This window comes from Humulus lupulus, chromosome X, assembly GCF_963169125.1.
Source record: "Humulus lupulus chromosome X, drHumLupu1.1, whole genome shotgun sequence".
In the NCBI taxonomy this organism is placed as follows: Eukaryota; Viridiplantae; Streptophyta; class Magnoliopsida; order Rosales; family Cannabaceae; genus Humulus; species Humulus lupulus.
In genome coordinates this window covers 12,879,988-12,894,450 of record NC_084802.1, presented here as the reverse complement: position 1 = coordinate 12,894,450, position 14,463 = coordinate 12,879,988, and the positions used below count along the sequence as shown (strand labels likewise).

The 14,463-nt window shown below is 30.6% G+C and overlaps 2 protein-coding genes across 2 annotated transcripts; both read left to right on the top strand.

Moving 5' to 3' along the window:
- Positions 1-1,372: 1,372 nt before the first annotated feature.
- LOC133803604 (protein PHLOEM UNLOADING MODULATOR) lies at positions 1,373-4,949 on the top strand. Its single transcript, XM_062241704.1, has 4 exons — positions 1,373-1,771; positions 3,316-3,710; positions 3,926-4,119; positions 4,214-4,949. The coding sequence occupies exons 1-4, from the start codon at positions 1,479-1,481 to the stop codon at positions 4,610-4,612; spliced, it is 1,281 nt and encodes a 426-aa protein (XP_062097688.1). The 5' UTR covers positions 1,373-1,478; the 3' UTR covers positions 4,613-4,949.
- Positions 4,950-10,790: 5,841 nt separating this feature from the next.
- On the top strand, positions 10,791-14,340 carry LOC133804004 (thioredoxin Y1, chloroplastic-like). The gene is made up of 5 exons (XM_062242141.1): positions 10,791-11,059; positions 12,130-12,218; positions 13,138-13,315; positions 13,860-13,928; positions 14,051-14,340. The coding sequence occupies exons 1-4, from the start codon at positions 10,862-10,864 to the stop codon at positions 13,923-13,925; spliced, it is 531 nt and encodes a 176-aa protein (XP_062098125.1). The 5' UTR covers positions 10,791-10,861; the 3' UTR covers positions 13,926-13,928; positions 14,051-14,340.
- The last annotated feature ends 123 nt before the right edge of the window (positions 14,341-14,463 follow it).

Below are 14,463 nucleotides of genomic sequence, written 5' to 3'. Positions count from 1 at the left end.
CCTTTAGAAGTTGAGGCATTAGGCTTGAAAGAAGCTCTTAGTTGGATTAAGAGAAGCTCTTGGTGGTCTGTGGTGGTGGAGACGAATTGCTTGAATGTAGTCGAAGCTATCCGAAATTCTGAGACAATGGTTTCAGCTTTTGGTTTAATAATTAACGATTGTAAAAACTTGTTAAACAATCTTTGTAAAGGTGATGTATTTTTTGTAAAACGGTGTGCCAATAAAGTTGTTCATTATCTTGCACGAGTGTCTTGTTATCAATCTGACTCTATTATTAGAAGACAGTTGTTCTTTTTAGTTTGTTGTCTCTAGTTGGAAGACATTTTAAGTTATTGAAGTATTTCTTTTTTACTGAAAAAAAAAAAAAAACTATTTGAGGCTTTAGTGAACAAAAATGAATAACAATAATCAAACCTACCTCATCATGAAGAAAATTAGGATTCTCTTTACCCAAATTGTTAGCACAGATTGCTACTTCTGCACTAAAAATTGTTACTAAATTAGAATAACGACAATTTTTCATTTTCCTTTCTAAAAATAGTATTTAGTTAGCTATATGTCTAGGCCAGTTACTAATTTGCTGACTCAAAACCATTAATGAGGCAGTATATAGCTATTATGACCAAAATTTACACTTCTACTAATTTAATATATATATTATAACAACTTATAATTTAATATAATGTGTTATTGATAAATAAAATTTATATCATATCATTCTCTATAAATTTTGTATGTTCAAATTCTTATAAAATCATTACTTAAATAAAGTTAATGATATTTATACGTAAGATAGTATATATAAACACTTCATTTATATGAAGCAAATTTTTTATAAATATATATAATTTTTTTAACACTCTTTCTTCAAATTTTTGTGTTAATTTTAATTTTTTTTACTTTTATATTTTGTTATGTGTTTTTTTTCTCCCCTAATTTTTTTAATATTTATGATAGTTGTTTATAATATGATAGAGAAGAAAAAGAAGAGAAAATGAAAAAGGCGTGTATGTATGACTTACAAAAAATTGATTTATTTTAATTTTTAATAATAAACGAGATATTTAAAAAAAAAAATGAGACGTTTATATATATGATAGGTAAAGGGTGTTATTTTCTAAAAAAAAAAAAGTAGGGAATTTTTATTTATTTCGTATGTGATTAATTTTAATGATTTGATTTTAGTTTATGTTATTTTATTTTGGATATATCATATATCTACCTTCCCAAAAGAATATATTTTTTTTATACAAAATATTGTCATGTAAAAAAAATTAAAAAAACTATCGATAAATAAAGTTTAAGAACTAATAAATAAACTTAAAAGAAAATAAATTTTAAAGCAATCACCTAAGTAGAAAAAAAATATATTCCTTGAAAGCTCTAATCCAACCTTTGGTTAAATAAATCGTACTTTTTCTTGGAGCAAAGTCCAAACCAGTGAAAACTACGCACCACCGCCACAGTCACGTGCCATCATGCGGTGGCCGGCGGCGAGGCCCGGGGGGCTTGGCATCGCTGCCATATCGTACGTGGCCATCGACTACCTCCGCCACCTATCTCCGACATGGCACGAGCGTCTGCAGCCAGTCCTCTGGTCTGTACTCGCTCTCATAGCCATCAGTCGAGTTCCATTCTACAAACACTGGTCCTCAGAGTTCCGCTCGGTCTTGCCATTTTTGGGTTCCATTATCTTCATGCTCTCAACTCTTCTCTTTGAAGCTCTCTCTGTTCGCTTCGTCACTGCCGTGCTCGGCCTTGATTGGCACAGGTAATGACACTATTGAGTTTAAATGTGAGTTTTGAGCTAAAAATGGAGTGACCCAGGTGACGAATCTGGTACAAGATTCGAAATTTTCCATCTGTTTGGTCTTCTCTTTAGTCAATATATCTGGGTCAAGTTTAATTTGTTGGTTGTTTCGTTGCATTAAGTTTAAAATTTTGATGTTTTGGCTGTGATTGGAAGTGAGGGGTTACCTTCGTGGATTAGTAAGATATGTTATTTGGATTTTTTTGATCTGCTATTTTGGGAAAGTAATAGATGCCAGATGTAGATATTTAGTGCCAAATTGAAGATTTTGAATCGATTATTCCCTGATATAGAAGGTTTATTTTCAACTCTGAAGGAGCTGAATTTGTTAAGTACAGTTTCTGGGAAATTGTATAGGGCCCTTCTAATTTTGGCTGGTCAACCATGGCTTTAAAGCTAGTTAATAACTGGATTAGCTAAATCTCGAGTTATTATTGGAGATTTTTAATTGCTTATTATAGTAAAGAAACTCCCTTCATTGGAGGCTCTTCTGAGTTTTTGATGCTCTGTCACTTGCATCTTTTACTACAAATGCTCTACATTCTTATTTGTTTCATGCCCTAAGGAACTGACCTAAGAAAACTTTCTTTTAATAGAAAAGAAGATCTTTGATTCACTTCGTTACTCTGAAAGAAATTAAGTAATATGGAAAGAGTAGCAAAATTAAAAGGAAGGGATGAAGTTAAATATTCTCATGTGCTTTTTTTTTTTTTTAACTTTTTTCATTTTTCTCTTAAGCCTTCATTTGGTGCATAGGATATATAAGTGGAATTAATTGTAGTTAGTGATATCTTGTGTTTAATGCAATATTGGATTCCTTGTATCATATTTTTAAACGGCAAGATAATTTAATTTTACATTAAATTGAATCAAACATCAAATACCTAGTTTTAATTTTACTTGACTAAGAAGGACAACTTAGACTGGATGGAATATCCTTTCACCACATTGACAAGAGTTAGCAAAGGCTGATTTAACTCTTTGTTTTATTGCAATTTGGGTTAGAAAGGTTCTTTTTTTTTTCAATCTAAGCTTGGAAGATTGTAGATACAGGCACTTTTTTGGTTGTACAGAAACTAACAAGTAATACTTCAGAAAAAGAAAAAGGAAAAACAATGATACAACTAGGTTTATCTCTTTTGCTAATTAAAGTGAACACACTGAATGAGGATTTAGGGGCATAGATGCTTGGTAGGATAGAGTATTCTGCTCCAAAGTGGATAAATTTAGATCCTGGATTAGATTTTTCCCATTTTAAAGTCCCTTCTTACAGTTTCAAATACAGGATAACATCTTGTGGATGTCCTTTGATATCCCACCTTTTTTAACGCAGTAATGGATTAAGCCAACTTGACAAGTACCAACATTACTTTACACTTGTTTTAGTTTTATTTGGGGATTAAACTTATTTGTTGTGGTTCATCGACTCACTTCACATGCCAGCTTCCACCGGAAGTTAGACAATTCACCATAAGTTTATTGATTAGCTTAATTGTGTTTGACAGTGATGCAGCTCCTCTTCCTGACACTGGTCAATGGTTTCTCCTCGCTGTGAATGAGAAACTACCAGATACATTAGTTGAAATACTGAGAGCCCGTATAATTGGACTGCACCACTACCTCATGTTGTTTATAATGTTGGCATTCTCTGTTCTATTTGACTCGGTAAAAGCTCCTGGCCTTGGACTCGGTGCAAGATACATATTCACTATGGCTATTGGCCGTTTTCTTCGTGCCATTACTTTTGTATCAACAATTCTTCCATCAGCCAGGCCTTGGTGTGCTAATGCTCGATTCAGAGTCCCTGCGTATCCTCATCACTGGGCTCAAAAGTACTACGTCCCCTATGCAACAGATTCTAATGCTATACGCCAATTACTACGAGAGGATATAGCTTATGGTAAGTTCTTGTTTATTTTTTCTTTTATTTTGAAATCATTTTTAGATGTCAGCTTTGTTTGTTCTTTGTAGTTAAAAGTTACATAGCTTCCTAAGGAAAAAAAAAAGTTGTAAATGCTTTTCAGCATTAAAGATCCGTTTATCAAAAATGTGTTTCTCTACCGCAGGCATTACAATAATGATATTAATGTTCAACCTTTTACCTCTTTTTCACAGCTGATCCTGAACAGTATCTTGGCGACTATCGCCCAGATTGGGGTTCGATGAGTTTCTTAATAGATTTTCTAAGGCCAACTGCATCAGAAGGATCTTCCTGGTACCATTTGCTGAAAAAAGCTGGTGGGGGCTGTAATGATCTTATATACAGTGGCCACATGCTGGTTGCTGTACTCACGGCTATGGCTTGGACGGTATATACCTGTTATGCTTATCGAACTTGATTTATCTCATTACCTAGTTGTCAATGACCCAGAGGCCTAAAGGGAATTATGCTAATCCATGCAGGAAGCTTATGGGGGCTTTACCTCAGCTCTCATATGGCTGCTCGTGCTTCACAGTGCACAGAGAGAAGTACGTGAACGCCATCATTATAGTGTTGACTGTATTGTTGCCATCTATGTTGGAATCCTCCTCTGGAAGATGACAGGCTTCATCTGGCCGACAAAGAACACAGTGAGAGAAAGGAAGCTCGCAATGCTCGAGAAGATTCAAAATCGACTAACCCAAGCGGCTAAGGACTCTGATATCGAGGGAGTGAGAGAACTTCTCAAGGAGGTTGAGCAGGGTAGTCAAGAGAGCCAAAGCAGAGGACCGAGCAAAGGAATGTGGTTGTTTGCTGGTGCCACCATTTTCTCGACGCTCACTATTGTTCTATTGGCCTTCACATGGACAAGCGATGGATAAACTAATATTCCTTCCACGTCATAGAAGGTAGTAAAGCAATTCCATTTGCATGTACTATTCTTCATCATTTAACTTAGTTCATGAAAAGTTTGAGTGTAGATTCTTGCGGGTACTTTCTTAGGAGATTTTTACACGATTGCCTTATTCTCTGTTGAGGGCAAAAGAGGTATCTTAGTAACTAGGTTCAGTAGCTTCAGCTAATTAACAATTTGGCGATTTAAAACTTGGATGTGGGAAAAATCTTGGTTGTTGTTTGAAATTCCGTATTTTAATATTACAAGTGATTTAAAACAAATAATTTAATTAAATGCGGAATACTGATTAAATTGTTTAGATATTGTTTAGATAGATTTCAGTTTTGTTAACACTACTTATGTAACTATTTAAACAGAAACAGAAAAAAAAACAGGTAAAAATTTGACACTCGAGAATCTTTACTTGGTTTATAATTTTTTTTAGATAACCTACCTCTACGTGACCATGCCCAGAAAATAAATCAATTAGTAAAGAAATAATGTGTATAAAAGCATTGACTTAAACAGTGTAATGCTCCCTCTTAAATTATTGCTGCAATCTTGTTGTACTCTTCTTTACGAATATAGTTTTGATGAAACGTTGATTCTTTTGAAATCCATTCAAAGAATAGTGAGTGCTTACTTTCTCCTGAAGTGAGAATTAGATAGATCATCTCTCAAAGATTTTTATGAACACGTTCACAATAGACACTACCTGTTTACAAGGACTAGATAGATATCCACAAGTACAATCAACACTCTCACAAATATTAAGGTGAATAAACTTAATCTTTACAAATAAAAATACTCTTCAAAATAATATAAGGTATGTTCGGTAACATATAAATAAATAATTTTTTTATTAAATAATTAAAATTTTGGAAACAAACATTCAAAACACGTTATCGCTTTCACATTTTATCTTTTAAAATTTTAATTAAAATTTATAAAATTTTGAAATCAAGATTTTCTCACTTTCAATTTTTTTTTAAAACGTATTTCATTTCTTATCTCTTTCTTCCTCCCGTAGCCACACAATTTTTCCCGTAGGAGCATCAATGGCTTCCTCTTAGCCATTTGGTGTGTCAAATTCTCAAACGATGGTACCTTCTTGGCCTCCGCCTCTCTCGACAAGACCATTGCTATTTGGTCATCCTCGTCTCTCTCCATCCCCTGCCTCGTCGGCCACTCTGAGGGCATCTTCAACCTTGCTTGGTCCTTCGACTCCCACTACATCTGTTATGCTTCTGATGACCTTGCCGGGTTGTGTTTGAAAAAATTATATTTTCAAAATTTAATAAATTTTAATTAAAGTTTTAAAAAATAATAAATAAAAATAGAGTTACCAAATACATTTTATGTTTAATTGTTAAATTTTTAATTAATTAAATAAAAAATTATTTTTTTAAGTGTGACCAAACACAATACCAAAAGCAATAATGTTTACAAATTTTCAAATGGAATAGATAAAATTTCCAAAGGTCTTGGCAATGTATTTAAATGAAAAGAAATTGTCCAATGTCAGCATTCTCTGAGATCTTTGTAATCAATTTGCAAATTCCTTTTATTTAAGAAATCAGTCAGCTAGATGAAATTTGTGTCAACCGAAAAGAAAACGGATGAGTCAGCAACGTCATCAGATATATCTGGCAAAACGAACATGGTCATTTCTTTTGACTATGTTTATTTTCGAAACCTTCTTTATTCCAGAATAACATAATCCCTGAAAATATTTTCGCAAGATAAAACACAATATTTTATCAATAAAATTGATTGTGATAAATAAGGTAAAATTATATTCATAATAAAAGAGATTTTCACTTAAAAAAACCTGCTGAATTATGAGAAAATTATTTAAAAATATATTGCTGATTTTTTTTTAATTTTAAAATATTTTGTCTAAAAATAAAGTTAGCCAATCAGAATTACGTTATTGTCGACAATTTTTTTGTTTAATGATCATGTGTTCTATTTATATTTTCTGCATGAGCATCTATTCTATTTATTGCTGAAAGCTTTTATATATATATATATATATATGGAAGGCTTCTCAATGGTTATTATGGGTACTAACAATTATGATGATTTAGCAACATAATGACTTGGTATAGCAAGTCATTAACATGTAAATATTTTTTTTCTACATTAATTTCGAATTTAGTTTTTTTTTTTTTACCATAATTAATGTTGTTTCCAACCAATAAGAGACACTAGCTATATTTAAAAATTAACATGCATTTGAAAAATGAAAAGTTTACAATATTATATTTTCATAATAAATACACGTATTTTATTAGATAACCCTTCCAAAAATTTGAAAAAATGAAAATTTATTTTTAGAAATATTAATTAACAACTATAAATATGAACCATTGATTTTAATCTAATGGTTAATATTAAAGTAACCATTCATGGGTAGTAACCATTAAGAGTTCACTCATATATATATATATATATATTAAAGGGTTTATACTTTTTTAGACTTTGTATTTTTTTTCATTATTTGTTTGTACTCTGTGTTTTGACAAATTACTTTTTAGACCATGTGTTTTGTAAAATAGTTAAAATAGAACCCTAAACTCAATTTTGATGAAGACAAAATTGAATATAACAACACAGTTTTTAAGCAGAATGATTTTATTTTTGTTCTGAATTGTTAGTTTGGTAAATTATTTGTGATTTTTAGTTGAGAAAATATTGACCAAAATTGGGTTTAGGGTTCTATTTTAACCATTTTACAAAACATAGGTTTCAAAAACTAATTTGTCAAAACACAGGGTCCAAACAAGTAATGAAAAAAAATACAGAATCCAAAAAAATATAATCCCTACATTAAAAGATACTTTTCTAATCTGCTATGCGAAGAGTTTGTTTAGAAAGCGTTGGAGATGATTGAGCGGAGCTAGGATTTTTCTTCAAAATAATGTTGAAAATAGTCATTTTTTTACTAATAATTTTCTATTAGTCAATTGTGAACTTTTAAATTGACGTAGGAGAATATATAAAATTCTACTATTTGATTTAAAACTTAATATAATTGGTTTAGATATGCACCCTTGGGTGTGTGTGATCTGGCTTCACTCATGGTGATGAACATCAACCTTATTCTACAACTGGGGTCAAGTCTTATCATTAATTAATTTATTATTGGTTTAATTTGATTGGTATTACTAACATGTAAACTAAATAGTTCCTGCTTCTTTAACATTTGCTAATGTGGAAAAAATATATTTTTCAAGGGGACTTTAGAAATAAATTTTTAGGAGTCACTTTTAAAATATCTAGCTTCTTATTTCAGGTATGTATAGTTATATTATTTGAAATTAGATTAGATAAATATTATTAGTAAATAAATTAATTTTCAATTATTTAAAATTTTTAAATATTAATGTTTTGTTTAGTTTTAAATATTAAAAATTAAAACTAAATTTAGATAGTTTAATTTTTAATTTAAAAAATTAAACAAAAAAAAGTGAAACTTAATCTCTACCCTAAAATAAAAAAAAAAAATCCTAAATTTTTTCAAATCTCTTCTTCTTCTGCTAAAAAAAAATAAATATAGCCTAAAACTCCTAAACACAAGAAGAACAACAAGAAGGAACACAAAGAAGAATACCAAGAACAAAATGCTTAAAACTACTAACATGTAAATTCATTCACCAAGAAAATGTATACACCCAAAAATCAAATCTAAGAAAAAAATTGTAAACCCAATAGTAGTGTGTAAACTATTCAGCTAGCAAAGTTTCAATTCCATTATTAAATAAGATTAATGATTCTCCGCAGAAAAAAATAAATAGATTCGCCTGAGATAAAACATTTCGTTCCTCAAAGTTCCGCCTGACATAGAATTTGTTGTCTGTTTTCTCACTCATCGCTGTCACTTAAAGCTTCAGATTGAAGTCACTTAACGCTCGCCTAAGATCAAAGTTGTTATCTCAAAGTTGCCAAAATTTTGTTTGTCGTGAAGCTGCCGAGATCACTCAATCCATTGCCTAGATATGTCACACCCTAGATCTCAAACCTTAGCCCAACCCCCTGCTCCCATTGCTCGAATCTGGACACCCCGACCATCCTCAGATCTCAAACCTTAGAACAATGCCCTACTCGTCGTGAAGCTACCAAAATCCCCCCGTCCATTGCCCAGATCAGTCACACCACAACTAGCCTTAGATCTCAAACCTCATCCCAGCCCTAGCTCATCACCTACATCTCTGACTTCAGTTCTTGTGGGAAGGTACCTGCAAAAACAATATGGAAGAAGAAGAAGGATTTACGATTTTGATTTTTTGTTTTAGAGAATAAGTGTTTTGATTTTTTATCAGTTTTATGTTTTATTTCATACTTTTATGCTAATTTCATATTTAAAGTAAAAATTGATTTTATCAAATATTTTTTTTAAAAAAATCAATTTAATTTATTTATTGTTATTTAATTAATTCAATAATTGATAAAAAGTAGGATTATTTTGATCATATTGAAGATTATATGAACAAAATCTGGCTTTATGTATTACTTTATTCAATTTTCCTAAACATAGAGTCTGAATTATTATTTAACAAAATATAGAGTCTGATTGATAATTTTTGTATAACATAAAGTTCAAAATGGTATATACTCTAACTAGAATGCCAATAACAATATCCTTACCTAAAAAAACACCTAATAGAGTATCAATATTCTTTATAGTTTTCTTAATTCTTATTCAATCTTTTTTTTCTTATTTTTATAGTTTTATATGTGTATAAAAAAAATTAATTATATTTTCAATAAATTCATGTATACTTTTCTATTAATGTAAGAAAGAAGCATATATTTAACTTACAAAAGTCATAAATTAATAGCATAAAAAAAAGTATACAATAAAATGCCAAAAAAGTGGTGCATTGCTAGCAAAGGTATCACTCCATGTTTTAAAAAGTGTTCTAAATGTGCCAAATTTAACATAAAAATATAACATATACTAAATTTAACATAATTATAAATGTTATTTTTTATTTACTATATTGTTACTAACTATTACAATTTATTAATTAATAATTAATGACTATTCATATACCTTTTTTATTCATTTTTATACTCTCCTTCATCCATGAATGACATGTGGATATTATTCAATTTTTTATATTTTAATATTTTTTTCAAATTATTAGTAGAATTTATGTCTCATTCATTGATTTAAGAGAGTACAAAAAATAGTTTAAGATAGAATATGTTTAGCATTTCTCTAAAAATTAAAAGGTTTATACTTTTTTGAACTTTGTGTTTTGTCACATTACTTTGTTTTGATAATTTATTTTTTAGACCATGTATTTTGTAAAATAGTTAAAATAGACCTCTAAACTTAATTTTGGTTAAAGTTTTTTTTTTAACTAAAATCACAAATAATTCACTAAATTAATAATTTAAAACAAAACTATAATTATTCTACCTGACAATTATGCTGTCATATTATTCAAAAAATAATTTATAAAAAATAAAGTAATGAGATAAAATCCAGCATGAAAAAAATTATAAACTCAATGTTAGTAATTTGAGCATGTTTTGTATTGTTTTCTGTTTTTTGTTTTCAAAATTGTGTTTTTAGAAATGAGAACAGAAAACAGTTTTTGTAGTTTTCAAAAAACAAGAGGTGTTTGATTAATGTTTTCTAAAAATAATTTTTTAGTTTTATTTTTTTTAAATCTTAAATAAAAAATTAACAAATATATTTACAAAGATAAAAATATTTTAAAAGTTTGTAATAAATAATGAGATAAAATAATTTGAAAGAAAAAATGATGAAAAATAAGAAATGAGAAAATTTGAGAACAAGAGAAAACAACTTTTTCTTGTTATCAAAATTTTCTGTTTTTTGTAACTTTGTTTTTAAAAATTGTTTTCTAAAAACAATACCAAACACCTCCACTTGTTTTCAAAACACTGTTTTTAGCTTTTAAAAACAAAAAACAGTTTTTTAGTTAAGGTGCGAAACACTCTCTTACATTTTGTGCATAATATTAAATTATTTTTTGTACCAAATTTCATACAAAATTTATAGCATTGAAATATTTCGTTTTCTCAACAAAATGTGTGAAATGTTTTTACAAGTGGGACATGTTGGAAAATATTGGGCTTAGAATCCTATGTTATGTTTGTATATATAACATTTCTTTCACATTTTTATAAATTATCCAACAAAATCGGAATACCAACGCAAATTACCTGCACAATTCTCTTCTCTCACCACTCAACCATGGCGCTCTCTCTCTCTTCCTCCGCCATTTCCTCTCTCAACTCCGACCGTACCACTCCTTTAGCTGCCGTTTCATCATCTTCTTCTTCTTCGACTCTCTCTTTTTCGTCTTCTCTCCATTTTCCCGTCCAGCTCCGGCGCGTTCGGATTGGACCCAAGGGGGCTTCCGCTCCCTCCAGGGCTCGAGTTCTTCCTCTGGTAATGCTTTTTTCTTTTTTCTCAAATTTTATGAAAAATAACTTAAATTTTGAATTTCACAAGTTCCCTTTGCTTCAATCCATTTATTGTGTTCAATTTCGCCATAAAGATAGTTCCTTCTTGTATGGATCTTTGTATTTCTTTTACTGAAATTTTTTGTGATACTAAAAAGGAAGATGTTTCTGAACTACATTGAGATTGTCATCTCTTTAAAATAGTTGATAGCCATTGAATTGGGTTTTTACACTTACTTTGTTCAAACTGAATGTTTGAGTACTTTCTTTTTTATCCATGTTAAAAGCTTTATGCTAGCAAAGTGTCAATAAACTTGTTCGATGCTTAAGACTTCAGAGCAGATTTGATGGAGGAATAATTGAGTACTAATTTCTTTTACTTTTTTTCAATGATTTTTTTTAAGAGACAATAAGATAGTGTTTGCTGGGACTGACCTTACATGTTTCGTGGACTTAACACGGAGCTCCGTGGATTGGGGTGAATATTTTACCTAAAAATGGTAGTGACCCGTATCAATATTTCTTCAACTGTTGTGTTAGGATTCGATAAATTTTGTATTTGGAAGGTCCTCGAATTATCATGTCTGAGATTTGGGAGCTAACATGGGGAGAACATAGTGTGGTCATAGGTATAGCTTAGTGGTGCTGCACTCAAACATTGAAAGAACATAGTTAGTTTTGATTACAAGTAGAGGTATAGCATTGAGTCAAAACTCAAGTTAAGGCAAAATGGGTCCTAGCTAGCGACTGGCCTCATGGTGTGAAAAAAAATGCCATATCGTTCTTTTGTTTTGTTTTTTCTTTTAATAAGAGACGATAAGATCATTAAAGTGTTCCTTTTTTACGACAATTTCATATTTAATTCTTCTTTTTAGAAAGCAGGGGAATGTCTTGCAGTGACCCTTTGTGCATTTGTCACTTGAGGCAACTTGAAAGAAATTTTTGTATTAACTGTTTATCTTGTATATTTGTGATCTGCATATATGAAAGAAGCAAATGAATTCTAAATTAGTTATGTAACATAATTACTTGTGTATTTTGTTGTTAATTTTATAGGTTAGAGCAAAGAAACAAACATTTTCCTCATTCGATGATTTGCTAGTTAACTCAGACAAACCTGTGCTGGTAGACTTCTATGCAACCTGGTAAGGTCTTTCCATTTCCATCTAATTTATTATAAAGTACCTTGTATATATAAATATATCTATAGATATTCTTTTTACTAATTACTGCTAGTGCTGTTACTACATTATTCCTTCCTTGAATAGAGAATATAAGATTTGTTTTATAATAAGCTTGTATAGTTACATTATGGAAAAGGTGAATATGATCAACAATGGGGAACCATCTTTTATATTTTAAATGAACAAATTGCTAGGTAGGTCTCCACCCTTGTTCCTAAATGTGGGTAATATGTTTTCAGAAAGGTTGCTTCAAATTCCCAAGTGAAGAAGGGAAAGGGATTGAGGAATCACCTAGACATAGGGGCAAGATTGTTCATTTTAGGAAAGGACAAAACTAAGAATGATTTTTCTTACCTACTTTGCTGCCTGTGCTGTCTTGGTTTTTTCTTTAAATTAAAATACTAAGCTGGTAGATGAATAATTGGATCTTATCTCTCAGCTCAGGCTCTAGTGCAAGATGCAAATATGTAGAAATTATAATAAATGTAATTAATTTAAAATGATGTTCTAGGCCTCAAATTTGCCTAAACATATTATTGCACAAGAAAAGTTATTAAGGATTATGGTTGCTGAGCTGTTAAGTCTTTAGTGGCTAAGATGTACTGTTAGTTTTAGTTCTATTGCTGAGATGTAATGTTTTAAAGTGAGCTGTCAAATACTTAGATTTCCATTACTCAGATTAAGTCTTATGTAAGGTATTGATTATTGTTTTGTGATAGTTTAGGGTAAAAGATTACTCAAGGAGTTTTTCCAAGTTTCTCGAATAACTTGGAGATTTTGGATCATTCTTTTGGTTCTTATCGATAAATAGCCTTTCATAGTTCTTTCAAGCACAGAACTGTGCATACGTGTCTATCATAATCAAATGTTTTTTTGACAGGTGTGGCCCTTGTCAATTTATGGTTCCCGTCCTCAATGAAGTCAGTGCTGAGCTGAATGATAAAATCCAAGTGGTTAAAATTGACACTGAGAAGTACCCAAGCATCGCTAACAAATACAAAATTGAGGCGTTGCCTACATTCATCATATTCAAAGATGGAGAGCCCTTTGATCGCTTTGTAAGTCAAATCTGTGTTTTTATCAATTTTGTTAAGAATCAATTTCAAAGTATTTAGATGACCAGTCAGCTTAATATTTCAAACTTTAAAGATGTGGGTGGCTCCTAAAGTGATATATACTTTAGACTTGTAAATACAAACATCATACAGTTTAAAAGTCAATAGCATAGTCATTTTTTGTAAGTATCAAGTATCGTGGTCATCGGTTTTCCTAACTGATGAAAGTTGGATAGGTATATTTGGTAAGAAATATTATTTCAGCCCCTTAATATTGATTGAAACAAGAATCCTAAATTTTGAAGTTTTAATGACAAAGTAACACGAGGACCGCCTACCCCACCTAAACACAACTTATTTGAGTTTTGAGGGATATAGTTGTTCTTATAAAATTTAATGAGATTTTCATCAAGTGCATCTGCATTCCTGGAATTTATTCTTTGAGGGGGAAACAAAGAAGAGATTTCATGCCATTTCTCATCTTTCCAGTTCTCTCTTTTTCTCTAAACATTTGGACGTGTCATAAGGATATTTGATTGTTTTTCAGGAGGGTGCTATGCCTGCTAATCAGCTAATCCAACGAATCGAAAATACTTTGAAGCTTAAACAATAACTGGTAAGTCTTTCATTTCCCTAAACTTGCAAGATTCAAATTCTCATTTTTGTTTCTTTCATTTCTCCCTTCGTCAGTTCATAATATATTTATATATTCACTTTTTTATTGTTGTTTTAAAACAGAATTTTGAGGTAGTCTGATGGGAACACTGGTTTGATCAGTGAAGAGTGCACAGAAACTCTCTCTCTCTTTTTTTCTTTTTCCCTTTTTGTTATTTGAACAAATTTTCTATCCTTTACAAACTGATTGGCATCACACACCAAATATATAGTAGAACAGTGCAAGGCAAACGTAAGAACCTTCCTTTTCATGATATTTGATGGCAGTTCATTCTTAGAATTTGCATTTAGGTTGTGTTTAGAGAGGCATTTTTTTTCCACTGTTGAATGAATATTGTTTTTCGATGATCATAGATTCATAGAATGAACTTGCTTCGTATTAACATCTATAATGGTTGTGGCTCACAGTAAATAAAAAAACAAAATTAAGTTGAATTCGAATTTGGGTAACTTGTGGAAAATTTGAGCTCTCATAT